The sequence below is a fragment of the Amphiura filiformis genome, chromosome 14 (assembly GCF_039555335.1).
Source record: "Amphiura filiformis chromosome 14, Afil_fr2py, whole genome shotgun sequence".
Lineage (NCBI taxonomy): Eukaryota > Metazoa > Echinodermata > Ophiuroidea > Amphilepidida > Amphiuridae > Amphiura > Amphiura filiformis.
Genome location: NC_092641.1, coordinates 34,397,042 through 34,413,755, shown reverse-complemented (window position 1 = coordinate 34,413,755; position 16,714 = coordinate 34,397,042). Strand labels below are relative to the sequence as shown.

General features: G+C 39.2%; 1 protein-coding gene across 3 annotated transcripts in view; it reads right to left on the bottom strand.

Annotated features, from left to right (window-relative positions):
• LOC140170012 (uncharacterized) overlaps window positions 1-16,714 on the bottom strand; it is a 49,548-nt gene that overhangs the window by 26,165 nt on the left and 6,669 nt on the right. For all 3 annotated transcript variants that reach the window (XM_072193322.1, XM_072193324.1, XM_072193323.1), the window contains exons 2-11: window positions 12,939-13,040; window positions 12,580-12,699; window positions 9,523-9,792; window positions 8,463-8,723; window positions 7,932-8,213; window positions 4,001-4,279; window positions 3,302-3,421; window positions 2,784-2,900; window positions 1,892-2,008; window positions 71-211 (exon numbers count right to left, since the gene is read on the bottom strand). In XM_072193322.1, coding sequence (XP_072049423.1) covers window positions 71-211; window positions 1,892-2,008; window positions 2,784-2,900; window positions 3,302-3,421; window positions 4,001-4,279; window positions 7,932-8,213; window positions 8,463-8,723; window positions 9,523-9,792; window positions 12,580-12,699; window positions 12,939-13,040 — 1,809 coding nt within the window. The remainder of the gene's footprint in view (window positions 1-70; window positions 212-1,891; window positions 2,009-2,783; window positions 2,901-3,301; window positions 3,422-4,000; window positions 4,280-7,931; window positions 8,214-8,462; window positions 8,724-9,522; window positions 9,793-12,579; window positions 12,700-12,938; window positions 13,041-16,714) is intronic.

Below are 16,714 nucleotides of genomic sequence, written 5' to 3'. Positions count from 1 at the left end.
TTCGCATTTAAGTATCTTATGATCGTGTGGGCGATTCATATTCAAGAGACAAGTATAATGCCCTACTTACCTACGTTGGTTGCAATTGCACAATTGACTCCGCTATACCCTGGCGGACAAATGCACAAATACCGCTTACTTTCTAAGTCAATACACGTCGCACCATTTTGACACGGAAATGTATTACAGAACTTGTCATACACCAGACTTGCTGTGTGATAATAAAATGAATAAGAAAATAATTCAGTAAAGTAAAACGCATTACCTGCCAATTAAAAGTAATCCATTTTACACGGTTTGGAAAGTGAAGACATTAAGCGGCGATGGGTTCATTATATATAGTTCTCAGCTATATGAGGCACAAGATGAAAAGGTGTATGTACAGTGTAAAACGAGTGAGATCTGAAGCTGAGCTTGCTATGGTACAAATACAAAATGCTAAGTCACCTGCCATTGATAATATGGCTTCTGAGTTGTTAAAGGCAACTGGAAAAAAAGGGATAAACTTAATGTGCATGGTGTCTTTGATGTATCATCTGAAAAAGCAACAGACTGGCGTAGGGCAGCATATATATTCCACTGCCGAAGAAGGGAAAATTGAAAGAGTACACCAATCATTTGACCATCAACCTGATTTGTCATGCAAGTAAAATGCTTCTAAAGATCATCATCAAGAGAATGAAGAACAAACTGGAGCCAGAAATATCTGATGAACAGGCAGGATTTCTTGACTAAAGTGGAATTAGGGACCACCTTGTCATGAATGTTATTGAGAAATGCAGAGAGCATCTTCAGACTTCTTTTTTACGTATTTCATACAGTAAATGTGGTAAAGCTGTGTTAATTGTGTTAGCCATACTCAGAAGTGGGAAACTATGAAGAAGATGGGTTTCCCAAGTCATCTGGTGGACCTGATCAGCCGTTTATATTAAGACGAAGAAACTGCAGTTAAAACAAGTAGTGGGGACACAGATTGGTTCAAGATCAGAAGAGGCTTACGACAGCGCTGTGTACATCACAGTGTAGTACTAAACCTATTTATCATCTACTCTGAAGACATCATGAGAACAGCTTTGGAAGGGTTTGAAGGTGAAGTGACGTTTGGTGGTATCACTGACCTGAGGTACGCTGGTGTTACCACTCTTATTTGTAGCATCAGTAGATAAGCTTGTGACAGATGGACAGCAGATTGAGGAGGTGAAGCAATTTGAATACCTTGGTTCAATGACTACCAACATCGGTGTTACAAAACTGAAAGTATGAGAAGACTGGCTATTGCAAGGACAACTGTGCAAGGCATGTCAAGCATATAGAAAAGCCGATGCCTATTCATTGACCTGAAGGTATACCTACAATTACGGGCACTTGCTACTTACAATGCTTACGGGTGTGACTCTTGAGCTATGACCAAGAATGACTGGAAAAGAGTTGATGCTTTTGAGATGTGGTGTAACAAGAGGCTTCTTCAAGTGACATGGAAAGACAGGAGAACAAATTCTAGGATCCTAAACAGTTTAACCATCAGAAATGGCATAACAGAGAGAAAGCTGAAGTATTTTGGTCATATATTATCAAGAAACACGGAGGTGCAGAAAAGCAAATTTTGCAAGGGGCTATGGAAGGCCGACGAGGAAGGAGACGTCTACCAACATCTTGGACTAATGTGTGGTTGCATAATATTAAACATAGATAAACACAACATAACAAAGCATAACATAACATAACATAACATAACATAACATAACATAACATAACATAACATAACATAACATAACATAACATAACAACATTACGCATAACATAATTAACATAAGATAAGACAACATAACATAACACATAAAATAACATAACATAACACAAGACATAACATGACACGACATTCTTTACTTACCGGTTGGACAATTGATTCCTGGAATGCATTCACAGCTGTATCCTGTACATGACCCGGGGTCACGTGTGCACCGATAACCTCCTGCACAGGGGTTGTTGAGACACGGGTTTGGCAGCGCTAGATTGACAAACAAACAATTCGCCATAAAAGTGATGATGCAACAGGATTAACTACCATAGCAATAGGTTTAAACAATTTTTAATATATCGCGCTGCACTACAAGCAGGTGCGAGTAATAAGTATGACATGAATATTCTATAGAATTACGATCCCGGTTTTTATCCCTGTTCTTTGACATCTATGGTTCAATGCAGAGGTAAGGCATGAACGTACTTGTGCAGTGCGAAATATTCATAAATTGTTTAAACCTATTGCTATGGTAGTTAATCTTGTTACGTCATCACTTCTACGGCGAATTACAAAACGGAAAATGAACGTATTGTTATGTGTAAGTGGAGGAGCTATGGGTCTGAACTCTTAAACTCTAATATCATAAATATGTTTCCTGGTCAAAATAATAAACTTATGTAATGATTCTTTTCACAGTATTGACTGGAGTACATTGTTCGTAGAAAATACTGGAAAATCCTCTCACATTGTGCTAAAGCATATGATGCTTCGGAAAGTATTCTACTACCAAGATTGGCAGATGCATTTTAGATATGTGGGGGATGGTGTTGGGAGTAGGGTGAGCGTGCTTGGAGTGACAGTAAACATTAGACAGTCACCCGGTGAACGAACGTAAACGCGGTACGTAAAGCTACGTAAAGCCGAAATATCACGTGATGCCAGTGTAGCCAATCGGCACTCTTGAATGGCACCAAATTTACGTTACTGACGCGTTAACATTCGTCCATCTAGTGCTGACTATTCATACAGCAACGATACGTACGTTCCTGACAAAACTGGCCCGTGTAACATCCGACACACATGCATTGGTATTGTGCGCAGCTGTTTGCTTGGCACATAGCTCCATTCTGGCACATATGACAAGAACAGGCGTCTACTCCTGAAGGAAAACCCGGGAGGAAAACGAATAAGAATTGTTTTATAGAAATCACACATTATTGCTTTAATCGATTCGATAGTCACATACTTTATATGCTACGGAGTACCCCTGAAATAGACACTGGATAGAGCATGTTACAAATCTGAAGTGACAACTACAAATGGCGATCCACGGATCTCTGTCTAAAGATTGTTTTTTCCTGCTACTTTTGGCATTTCCTTTACCACGTAGAAGCCATTGCTCAAGAAAAACATTGGGCGACTTTTCGACAAAGGTCCCCGCGGATTTTGGCACTTACCTGTGCCATAAAACACGTAGAAACATATGGTTAAGAGAAACATTGGGCGACTTTTGGTAATTTTGGTAATGTTGTCAAACCCTGGCTTCCCCTGTGAACTTACTTTTCTCGCAGAATTGTCCATAGTAGCATGGTGGGCAGACACAACTATAAAAACAAGATTTGGGAAAGACTTCACATTGCCCTCCATTTTGACATCTGTGAGTTTCACATGGATCCATGGCTATAACCAAAAGTAACATCAACACGTTCAGTGAATTGCGTAATCGGTTGCATACATTTAATGGTTATTAAATGGGATTCCCTAATTTCTTTTTTTTTTAATCGCTTTGCGCTCCCCATTTATTCTGAAAGCAGGTCTGTTTGCCCACATATTGCCAAATAGCAGATCTTTTGGCAAACTGCAGTTACAGTTCGTACCCTACCACAAAAAGGTGTGATGTACAATGTATGCCCCCTGATAATTGTGCTATTCCATTTAAAATCCACACTACTCATGTGAAATATCTTCCACATGGGAGAAATAATTTCAAATGTAATGACCATAGCCTATTGGCAGCTACCTTTGAATTTGGTACGTCCCCCTGAGAAATATTCAACCTGAATCTTCCACAGAAGGAGGGTGAGTTTCAAATAGAGTTGGTTAATGTGCTAATTCCATTTGAAATCCATACGCCCCCTCAAAATCTTCCACATGGGGAGTGTGGATTTTAAATGGAATAGTCCAATTTGATCATCTGATCAAAACACCGCAATAATCGGGGAAGGAATTAACTTCTATTGTCAGTTTCATTACACGTACATTTAACAACGATGCTGAACTCGCATGATGTCATTTGTCCTCTTGTGTTATTGAGTGAAGCTTTGATCGTTGTCATCCCTGCATACATATCTGCCATTCTGTTAAATTGGGATGGGAAGTACGTCGCTCCAGATCCAACATACTCAATACGATTCGTGTTGTCCATATCCACACAGTTGTACGCAACGTCAGCTTCTGGCCACGACATGCCAATCAAACATTGTCCTTCACAGATAGTTCCTGATTGGTCATCTGGACATTGTATTCGTGGAGTGTCATCTGCAAGAGAGAGGCACCATGAGTAGTTTTAATTTCGATATTAGGCTATATTTATTCTAATTGCGTGTCAATTGTCATGAAGCCTGTTCAGCCCTTAAAACGCATGTGCAAGTTCATTATGGTCATAGTGGTATACAAACGGAGCCGAAATAAATCACATATACTAATACTTTTGGTACCTATTGTCAGATTTGAGCGTGATATAAGGACGGTGGCACCATCGAGATATAGAACCCTCAGTGAGATCCCTCACTCAAGGCAATATTGTTATAACGACGTGTGACATGAGTCCCTAATTTTGAAATATTCCACAGCAGTCAAGCTGTTGTTAATTTTTCAAGTTTGCGCGGTGTACATAGTATATTACAAAGAGTTTTTAACCAGAGGTTTTAACAAACATAGGGTGGCAATAGATACGTAAGGGGCTGTGCAATAATTATGAGCCCCCGGGGGTAAAATTTCAAAACGGCTCGCCAAAAATCGCTTGCCCCCCTCTCGGCCTGCCAAAAATCGCTTGCCCCCCTTCTCGGCCCGCCCCAAATTCTTTGCCCCCCCTTACGCATGTCAAATTTTTGGGATCCCAATTTACAAACCTTAAATGGTCTATATACCTGTTGCGAGCGCAGCGAGCAGGAAAATTTGCATATTTAAGCGTTTCCGTACTGTTTTCCGAAGCCTTTTTAGAGCATTTTATTAAAAAGGCTCCCCATGAATGTGTGTCAAAAATCGCTTGCCCCCCTCTCAGCTTGCCAAAATTGCTTGCCCCCCCCTTTTGGCTCGCCAAAAATTTCTTGCCCCCCCCAATTTTACCCTCCCCAGGGCTCATAATTATTGCACAGCCCTTACACATTGTTCCTTTGTGTCGATTTGATTTACCGGTGTTCGGGACAAAAGGGCTTCCACCATTAAATCGGTAACTGACCTGACAGCATGTAACATATAATAAGTACCGGTAATAGGCCTATATAAAAGTTGTTTCACAAATTGACATTTAATTTTATTTTAAGAAGGAGATTGGCATAAACAGTGGCGTACCAAGCTCTTGGGATGGGGATGAGGGAGGAATCGGGAAGAGATGGAGTAGTGGATATGGTGAATGAACTTCTTCAGGACAAAGTACCTAGAATGAGACATGTAGACCGCCCCTTGCCTACTGATGACTCTGAAAAGAGCCATTCATTGAAGAATTCTGTTGACAAGGGGCAGTCTTCAGTGAACGGCTCTTTTCAGAGTCATCAGTAGGCACGACATGGGGTGGTCGTAGCTCCCCGAAAGGTTGTACATACGTAGCTCGAACAAGTCAACAGTGTTACGAGTCGTACTGACTCAAGGCCAAAATCACCTTTTACCCGAACTCACACGAATGCACAACACAAATACACTGTTTGATTAAGCTAACAAAATCTAAGTCTTTAATTGAAAACAAAGTATGATTGGTACAATATATGACAACAAATGCACATACACAATAATCAAATATAATCGCCCTTTAACTATTTAGTACTTAGCCAGCATTCTTCTTCTTGGTGATGATAAAGTTCTTGCAATGTTCTGGACGATGTATATATATATGCACGAATGGAAATACCCATCCGATCATCTACCCAGGGTAAGGTTACCCAGGGTAACCTTACCCTGGGTAGACAATGTGATAGGGACTTTGATATAGAGTTACGATGTATGGACATCCTAGAGCTGTTCTTATACATTAAATTCCCGTTAAATAAGGACATATGTACAGTGTGCGCAGGCCTACATCTTCTTTCAAGTTTGCACATAAAATAACGAACATGTTAATTAGAACATCAATTGGCCTCCAAGTAATACCGGTATGCAAATGATGGGACTGGGGTCTGAGTATTAAAAGAACATACAAGTACAATATCATCATTAATGCATGCAGCGTGACACGCCCGTTGGTTGCAATGCAGCACCGGGTCAAAGCATTAATGTTTGGTGGTATTTGTGTGGGAACCCCCGAACAGCATGGCCAGTTCATGAGTATGACCACAGTGGTATGACATTATGCAGCGTTCCCAGTGTTTACACAGCACGGAACGTCCGTAGCGTGGACATGGCCGTGGTACATGTTCCGGTAATCCAAGTTGGTATTTACAATTTAATATGTACAAAATGTACATAAGTTCAAAATGAAGAGTGAGACGAGATGGGGTTTGGCCGGGGTTTGGAATGTTAAAAGATAAAGAAACTAAAAGATAAAGGAAGAATAAACTATATATATACCAGTACCACGTAATAGAAAGATGAGTATTAATACCTGTAACATTTTTGACAATAATATTGAGCGCCTAAATTGCACATATCGAAATTTCCCAATGTAGCATTTCAACTATGTTCATCTTTCAAGTTCACATAAATAATATATGTGTATTAAAGTGTACATCGTGACTACCCCAGGTTGACCAGCACACTAAACTAACTACCTGAAGTTGACAATATGTCTTCAACGGTCACCCTGGGTTGACACTGCAAAAGATGTATACTGTTCATAGCCGTATAATTGTCATAGACATTACACGTTGGCAAGAAGTTATACGTCATACCCTGTATGTGTTAGCATGGTTAGTAACAGCACACGGATATATATATATCCAGATTTTTAAAAAGTAATATAGAGTCTACCCAGGGTAAGGTTACCCTGGGTAACCTTACCCTGGGTAGACGATCGGATGGGTATTTCCATTCGTGCATATATATATATATATATCCTTATTCACTTGTCCTGCAAAAATCAGCGAAGTCCAGTGTACACTTGCGTTTATAATATCCTTGCGTATGAAATCCTCAAATGAAAATGCTGCTGCTTTCTCCAACCACTTTTGCGCTCCTTTCTCCCAAAACATATCTCCTTACACTGCTTTCTCCAAATATGGTGTTTCTTGCACCAATTACTCTTTCTCCAGGGAACAGGCTTCTTTCTGCTCCGCTGTATTTGACAGATGTGTTGTCTTCAAAATACCAGCAAATTCCAGCAATTCGACAGAAGAACTTTAATCCTTCGATGAGAAAGAGCACATTTGTTTGCTCGCAATCTCCTTCGTTGCTGTATTAAAATTAGCTCAATTATTGGCTATGTAAACTGGTTAAAATGTACTTCTTTTTTGAAGCACGAAGACCATCACACACATTCTGTAAAGTCCAAACTCAAGCCTCCAGCTTTTATACACCAGAAAACCCAAAATCTATTAATAAACCATCATTCCATTCACATCTTCACAGATGATGCAAGCTTGGGATTTCCCAAGATTAATTATACACATTAATCTTTCTCATTACATCACTTCCTGGGGATTTTTCTCTATGGTGCAATACACTGAACTAGGGATTTCCAAGTTCCAAACATAGATCTGACTTTGTTTACAATAATTTGGGTGGAATTCCAAAATGACTTTCCACACCATTATCTTGCACGTACAAGGGGGTTTCCCATCTCATGAAATACTTTCAGATTGTAAACAAAGTTAAATAATTAAATTAAATTACTCAGGGCACATCACAACAGTCACCATAACATATCAGCATGTTCAAGTGAGGAGCTTCCGGGAGAGAACTTCAGAATAAATCTAGTAAGGATGTACATGTTATATGTACGTTATCATGGTACTACTATGGTAATAGGTCTAAGCCTTACCAACGCTATTGATCATCACGTTGAATTCACAGGAGTCCATTCGGCCATCGTTATCTGTTGCTGTAGCTGTAACAGTCCACGATCCAAGCGGGAAGAAAGCCATGACGCGGTCTTGATTAGCAGTATTAAAATTGATGAGACCCACTGACACTGTGTAAGTTGTACTTATCATGCCTATAGGCACAGTTGCGGAATCTGGGGTCATGGTTGCAGCAGGGAAAAAGCTGACAGAATATCTTGGATCGCAAGTGGACTCGATAACATCCATTGGACACCTTACCACTAAAACAGAAAGAACAAAAAAATGTTTTTAAAAATAAAAGATTTTTCCGAATGAGGTTTTTAAAAAGATATTCAATGTATGCAGCGCTTAGTTCGCATTCAAAATGTGGCAATTGCATAAAAAGAAAGGGGAAAACGTTTCCTTTCGTACTCAATTCTTTCAAACAAAATAAAGAAACAAAAAAGAACGAGCGCTGGTCGAGGAACCAATATAAAAGTTTCTTTATTTTAATCCGGTTTACTTGATACCTGCTCTGCAGCGTTGAAAGACACATGAGTCATCATTCCCGCTTCTATCCGCAGCGTATACTCTAATGTCACTGCATCCAAAAGGAACATTCGTAAGAACGTGTCTCTGTTGAGTATACAAATACGTTTCCATGATACCGTTGTACGTATACATAAACGTAATGCTGTCGCGGTCTCCAAAATTCATGACGATTGGTTGATCAAATGCATATTCAGCAGACAAGCCTGTTGAATTCTGAGGACATGTGATAACTGCTGGACCTGTGAATATATTTAAGAGGTGTTAAAGCCATTATTATAACATTTCTGTAAAAATAGATTAGTATTTATTTTCCATAAAATGTTAGCTTTTTCTGTCAGACATGTCCCCTTTTTATTTTGAGCCGAACAAAGAAAATTGAAATTTACTACTAGCGCCAATGCATGTTACTCCAGCGGTTGTAATTCGGCACGACCCTCTGATGTGTGTGTATGTGTGTCCCGGACGCAGTGTACGTACTGTGTTATGCACGTTATGAACATCGCATACGTGTTCGACTAATATTTCCATCGTAATAATAAAACAACGGTTCCTATGTTTTATTCAAAATCTCGGATTTTGACAAAACTACAGCAGGCTAAAGTCTTGATTTTCGCAGAGGGTCTTTGTTTACTAAAGTACATTACAATCGTGTAAAAACTAGAATTTAACAAATTGTCAATAGATACCAATCCTTTACTCCTTACGCCCAGACATAGGCCTAAGGACGTCTGTGCACATTCAATAGGAGACCCGATCATGCTGAAAGTCTATTTAACAACAAGGAGAGAAAGGATGGGGGGAAATTGCATGTAATATTCTAAATTTTAATGCTTCCGCTGCCACTGTTTCTCCTTATTGCAACGTTAAAACGCATTCAATACGTGGAATTATACAATTATCATCGCCAAAAACGTCCACGTTTCTGTGGGGACTTTTAAAGTGTTACCCAAGAAGAATGTAAGCATACTTTTGAATTTCTGCACCCCCACCAACTCCACCACCATCACCACACTCCTCACCCGGCCAGGATAAACTTACCAACACTAAAGGTGCACGTGGCGGACTCTATTGTATTTGTGATGGACACTTCCACCTGCGTCGGCCTATCCGTCGGTAACATAGTTATTGTGTGGATAGCATCATCAATGTCATATGACACATATGTGTCTCTCTCGGTGGAAAGATAACTGTAACCTATTATCTTCACTCTCTCATCCATTCGTATGCTGAAGAAATTCATAGGTTCTTCAATTGTATATACACCATCTGCACCTACTGTTACTTGTCCAGGACATTCAATGCCTATATCTAGGGTTGAAAAAATAAATGAACGAATGATAAAAGCTGATAAAGAAGCGGAAGGGAAGGATAGTAGCATGAAAGTTCATCTGTATTGGTAATCCATATCATGTATATAGAAAAGATTTTTTCTTCATGTACTCCACCGTACGGAGTCGATTAAGGCCTGAAAATATTATTTTACACACGCTTTTTAATAGTCTAGGGTCGGTCGAGTTACGCCAATCAAACTATTTTTTAGGCCAATCCCTTAAGCTGTTGTTGAAGGAAAGGAACAAGTGCGGCTACCCTCAATGGGCTTTGAAGCACAAGAACGTCGAATCAAACTCTAAAAGGGACAGTACGGTTACATGATCCGGAGGAAAGATTGTGCTACCCTATATTTCAAAGAAATTTCGGAAGCACTTCACAGAAATTTGTCATAAGGGTGGCATTTAAACCTACAAGGACATTGCGCCAATTTTTAGTGGCGCCAATGAGACAAAACTGAGAAAAAGGACGTCACTTGTCCGGTATATTTGACCACCACCAGAGGAACATGCCAAGAATCATGCATCGGAATGAGACTGAACGTTCTCTCAAGACCAGATTTCTTGAACACAGCCGTTCAAGCTGAACTTTGTCCCGAGGTCTCCAAACGCATCCATATTGAGTCACCGGGCTATCACGTTGAGTTCGACAAGTCCAAATTTTGGATAGGGAGCTCCGATGGTTTGAGAGAGGAGTTAAGGAGGCCACCCACATCAGTGCCAACCAACCGTCTCTGAATAAAGACGGAGTGCGCTACAAGTTACCAAAGGTCTATGTCCCGATTATTACGTCACGTCACACTTCAATAGTGCACGATCGGGTCATTCAGTATCGAAGTTACGTAATGTTACTATGTCAACGGGATCACGCGCTTGAGTTATGAACCACGATCGAAACAATCACCACACAAAGTATATGGCACTTGAAGGCATATCAAAATAGCGTGATCCGGTAACCAAGAGAATTACGTAACCACTTCGATGCTGAATTGCGCTAACGAAGGCTGTAGTAGTAACAGTTGAAACATACGAAAGTACTGCTGCAAATACTAGTAGCTAGAAGCAGAGGCCAAATTAAGAGGTTTTAAAAAACACCGCATGAAATTCCAAATTTGAGGGGTTTTTAATCAAAAGCTAGTCGGTTTTACAAAATTACATCTCAAATAACGTGTTTTTTTCTGTGTCCATTTTCATCACTTATCGGTATCATGCTGGTTAAAATGAAAATAAGCGTCAACATTTACGGTTAGAAACAGCCCAGCAAACACAAAAACGTTTTAAAAACATTTTAAATAAGTTATATTTTGGCTTTTGGTTTAGGTAAAAACGTTTTAATAACATTAAAATGTCGGGTTATATAAAGGTCACGATAACGTTTTAAAACGTTTTGTATGAAAACACACTACAACAATATTTTTAAATGTTTTCAAAAAATGTTATTGTAAACTATTTTTGCAAACATTTTTGTCAAATATTGTGTCAATACTTTAATAACATAATGTTAAAATATTTGAACCCAGCAAACACAGAAATGTTCTTAAAGTGTTTTTTTCAAAACCTTTTAATAACATTTAAATGTCGGGTTATATAAAGGTCATGAAAACATTTTTAAAACGTTATTGAAAATATTTTGGCCAAACATTTTTCGCTAAATATTTTTTCAACCCCAAAATAACATTCTGTTTAGAATGTTTTGTATCAAGTTTTTAAGAATGTTTTTGGAATGTTATTAAAACGTTTTTGTACCCTTTATATAACCCGACATTTAAACGTATTCTGTAAAATATTTTTATTTGCTGAGCAGTAGATTATCAAAAAATGTTTTTCAAGGTTATGAAAACGTTTTATACTCTTAATATAGGCCTACCCTTTATATAACCCGACATTTAAACGTTTTCTGACAACCTTTTATAACCTTTTGCGAATGATGTCGAAAACGTTTTGTGTTTGCTGGGAGACTCTTTGCGGATATTTCGTACAGTTTTGTATAGGGCCCAAAATGCACTTTTCCTGAATTTAGTGCTATTTTGTCAATTTGATCGGATGTCTTATTTCGCCAAATTAACTAATTTGTTAAGCGCCCTATTGCACGTCTGACGTCTCAAAGCGCCGCTGTAGATTGAATATCAGAATCAAATATCCTCCGTGAGTGCAGTCAGACACAGATCATGTCTATAGTTAGACAGCACTAGGATGGATTGGGAAGCAAGGGATTAACGCCCTACTCTTTTCGTAACTGACCCATGCAAGATAAATGTACAGGTATGGCTCTTTATACATGGGACTGGGATTGGTTATGTTGACATTAAAAGTGGGTAATGGTGAATCCAACGGACAAGGACACAAAACACATCAAGGATCAAAAAATGAGGATACCTTGAATATGAACAACAGGAAAGAAAACGAGCAAGGTACACCAACCTGATGTGGGGAAACAAGTAAAATACAGACTAGATAATATGCGGGGGGGGCAAAAATAGTTTAGCCTTCAAGTCTGCTATTTTGGAGTACCGACTGAAGACTGAAGTAGGTAAAGTTCGATAGCCAAATATTACCAGTTCCAATGCTCACAAAAGTGCTAAACCTGCAAAAACAACAAGGATCAATGATGTAAATCACTGTGCTCATAAACAGACTCGGTAAACCAAACAACCAATGTAGGCACAAAAACAGGCAAAGTTCGATGGCCAAAAATTGCCAATTTCAGAGCCCACAGAAGTGTCAGCAAAACAGTACTGTTTTAAAATTGTGCTCATTTGGAACTTACCAGTCGGTGCTATTTGGCATAGTAATCCTGAGTAACCATTTAGGCAAGTACATATGGCTTCGTTTCCTCTCGTCTCACAATTACCACCATTAATACCGCACGGATTGGGAAAACAGGTATCTTGAAACAAAAAGTAATATTATAATAGATTTAATCGATAAGATAAGTTCTAAATCTAAAAGATCAAAATATCTCTTTATCATGTTTATTTAAGATATGTAAAAACCTCAAAATTGATAACCTGCCCAAAAGTGTCTCCTTTTGACATGACACGTCACATATATTGTTTTTGCCGTCGCTCCGTTATGCTGCGTTGGGTTTAAAATGGTTTTATAAAGTTTTTAAGAAAGTGTACTTACCTATTCTGTTACAGAATGGGCCTGTGATCCTGGGCGGACATGTACATGTTCCCCCACTACAAGTGCCTCCATTCTCACAGGGCCTTGAAGAAGAACATAGTCCTATAGCAAAAGAAAAGACAAACGTAAGCAATAACGGCATTCAATTCCACAAAGCAATGCGGGCAAGGCAGTGGCGTAACTAGGGTTGGTAGCGCCCGGGGCAAGAAACAAAATTGGCGCCCCTACCCCCCCCCCCCACCCGAGAATTTTTCATTCTTGAAAGAATTGCGCGAGCGCGCGAAATTTTGGACAAATAAGGCCTACCACTAATTAATTTTGGTTACTAGAAGTTGAATATCGGTCTTAAAATGTTCTTTCAATTGATTTTGTGTTGAAATGCGCGAAGCGCGCAAAAATGTGCAATTTTACACTATTTTATACCAAATCAAGGTGTTTACCGAAAATGTGCGTATTGAAACAGAACTAAGAACAAGCATTTTTTTCTTTGATTGTCGGGGGGGGGGTTCATAAGAAAGAACTTTAAGAAGGAAATACTCAATCCCTGCTGATTTAATATTTAGTCGGCTTTGTCACATGTATCTGCGTCTTGTTTACATTCTAATCCTTCTACTTCCGTCTTTTTCCTCAGTCTGTCGCTGGCGTACCAGATACCAGGAGTAAGACATAGACAAATGCTTTTTACCATTCAAGTTTACGCGGACATGCACGTATTGTTCACACAAAACTTGTTAACATGGTTAATACTATTTTAACCCCCAATCACGGTAAATTTGAATGATAGAAGTACGCGCGAAGCGAGAGAAAAATTTCAATTTAATACTATTTTAGCCAAAAATCAATGCCGAACATTGCCTGTATTTTACAGTAAGTCTACTTAGACCTAGGAAGTATTTGCCGAAACGTGGGGGCGACATTTGATATTGTGTCCCTCTCCCCATCCCAAAATGTGGAGGGGACGTGTCCCCCCTGCCACCCCACCCCAGATTGACGCCCATGATTGTGGGACAGTTTCATTACAGTTGAACTCCGACCTAACAGGAAAATTGCTTGTAATTGTTGATTATTCATTTAAAAGAGAATTTCGTGATCCTAGCATCCTAACGGGGGAAGGACTCGTACGAGCCCGACACAACACAACTTCTCTTTTTTTAATCATTTGCCATAAAATGTGTATTACATTGCGAATTTCAAAAATAAAATAAAATTATTTAATATCAGAAGGACATTCTTCGTATTCAGAATGCAATTCGATATGTCTGATGTGCTCCAATGTCCCACAATAAATTCTGTCCAAACGTTCATACCCCCATCCCTTAAGGTTACACGAAGAAACGTATAAAAACGTATAAAAAGACGTATAAACCCGCGTTTTCTCAGCAATCAAATATCGCAGTGAGTCAAATGTTGGTGCATGGATGTATCTTTACATTATTTTTGTGTGTTTATACAAATTTTTTGAATCCGTTTAAAATCCTTCGTTTAAATCATTTTTACGCGCCATGTTCACAAGATCAAAAACGCGTTCCATGCAGTTTTGTTCAAATGTTCGCTCCGTATAAAACCACGCCGAGTGATTGTTTTCTCCTTTTTTGTATTGTACTACAAATCGACCAAAGAAATAATGTTGCCATGGGGAAGAAACAAATACAGTACCGATTAAATTTTATTAGCCCGTTTTTGGGAACAATTTTCGATAATCTTGTACCACAAAACACTGTTATGTTACATTATCGATATCTGGATTGTGGAACGTTAATTTTGATTTCCAACTGCCTACATTATTTCTCAACGGTCTGTCGCTTACTTTACCATTTGAATTTCACTCCAAATTTAAGCTACTTTTGCAAAAAAAACGAGGTTTTTCGCCATCGATACCTCCGACATTTACAGCGGTAATGAGCTTGTTTATCATAAGAGCCTGTTATGCACTATTCCATAATAGTCAGTTTGAGATCAATCAATTTCATATGTCCCACAGTGGCTCAATCGGTTAGCGCGCCGGACTCATAGACTATATAATACTATAGTTTTGAGCTGGAAAACTTTGGTACGTGTTCGAGTCCCTATGTCGTCCATTCCATTTATTTTATTTTATTTTTCTCTCACTTTTTTTTTTTTTTTTTTTGTTCGTTGCTTTCTTTCTGACTGCAGCGATTGATTGTTTTTGCCCGTTTTTTTTTTCATTAGGGCCTATATAATTCAGGAATTTTTAGGCTATACTTGTCTAATAGGCGCGGCCTATTAATATATTTTTACAAATTAGATCAACAAAATATTGGTTGTTGGTTTTGTTATTGTTGTAGGCCTACATAGCCTATTATAGCCTATAGAAGCATTGATTTATTTCACGACAGATATCATCCAGGATAATTTTAAAAATTGAAAATTTAGCAAATCCAAAGGAAAATTGCCGAAAACGGATGCCCACAATCAACCCCCCCCCCCCCCTATCAGCCCATAATTATGGTCCTATAATCATGGTCGCCCCCTCCCCATCCCTGCAACATACAGGATGACTCACGAGCCGCGGTTTGTCCGTGGCCCTAGTTCAGATTGATACACTATTGTACGCGTGAGTTCATTCTTTTCTGCATGGCTGTTTCCATTATTAACTTACGCCCCTCTGGAATCAAGCCTTGAAAATCAATTGTATTTAACCTTAAGACGGTTTTAAAAATCGCCCGTGTTGGGTGCTAATTGTGCATACCAGTGATATGGAGAGTGTCATACGGCTGAGCAGTTTTGCCGTCTCTCTCGCCGCTTGAAATCAATGGCGTACGTAAACAGCGCCCTCTTTAGTTTACCCAATAATATTCTGTAAACATCGAATTAGAAAAGGCAGTGGAATGGGAGCGCTATAACGGTGTGTGTACGTAATTTCGCAAAGCAGTGTGGTATCCGGGAGTGTACACTCTTAAAACGAGCTACTCATTTTTGAATACAATTGTGACCAGCTCCAACAAAACCCGGAACAAGTCGTCAGGCATATTTTTGAGTTATAGGCTGAGCAGTTTTGCCGTCTCTCTCGCCGCTTGAAATCAATGGCGTACGTAAACAGCGCCCTCTTTAGTTTACTCAATAATATTCTGTAAACATCGAATTAGAAAAGGCAGTGGAATTGGAGCGCTATAACGGTGTGTGTACGTAATTTCGCAAAGCAGTGTGGTATCCGGGAGTGTACACTCTTAAAACGAGCTACTCATTTTTGAATACAATTGTGACCAGCTCCAACAAAACCCGGAACAAGTCGTCAGGCATATTTTTGAGTTATAGGCTGAGCAGTTTTGCCGTCTCTCTCGCCGCTTGAAATCAATGGCGTACGTAAACAGCGCCCTCTTTAGTTTACTCAATAATATTCTGTAAACATCGAATTAGAAAAGGCAGTGGAATTGGAGCGCTATAACGGTGTGTGTACGTAATTTCGCAAAGCAGTGTGGTATCCGGGAGTGTACACTCTTAAAACGAGCTACTCATTTTTGAATACAATTGTGACCAGCTCCAACAAAACCCGGAACAAGTCGTCAGGCATATTTTTGAGTTATAGGCCTTTAAAGATGACATTCTGATAAAATCAAATTTTGAAATTCTTAATTTCATGGTGTTTGACCTTGGGACTGAGTAGACTTTCTGTGAAAATCCTCGAAGAGGATTTAGTTTAGTAGAGGTTTAGTTCATGGCAGAGTGGTGGTGTTCCAATTGTATTGGCTGTGGACGGCGATATGTAAATTGGGTGATGATGTCACAGCTCATTACAGTTTGTCACTCGGTCTTTG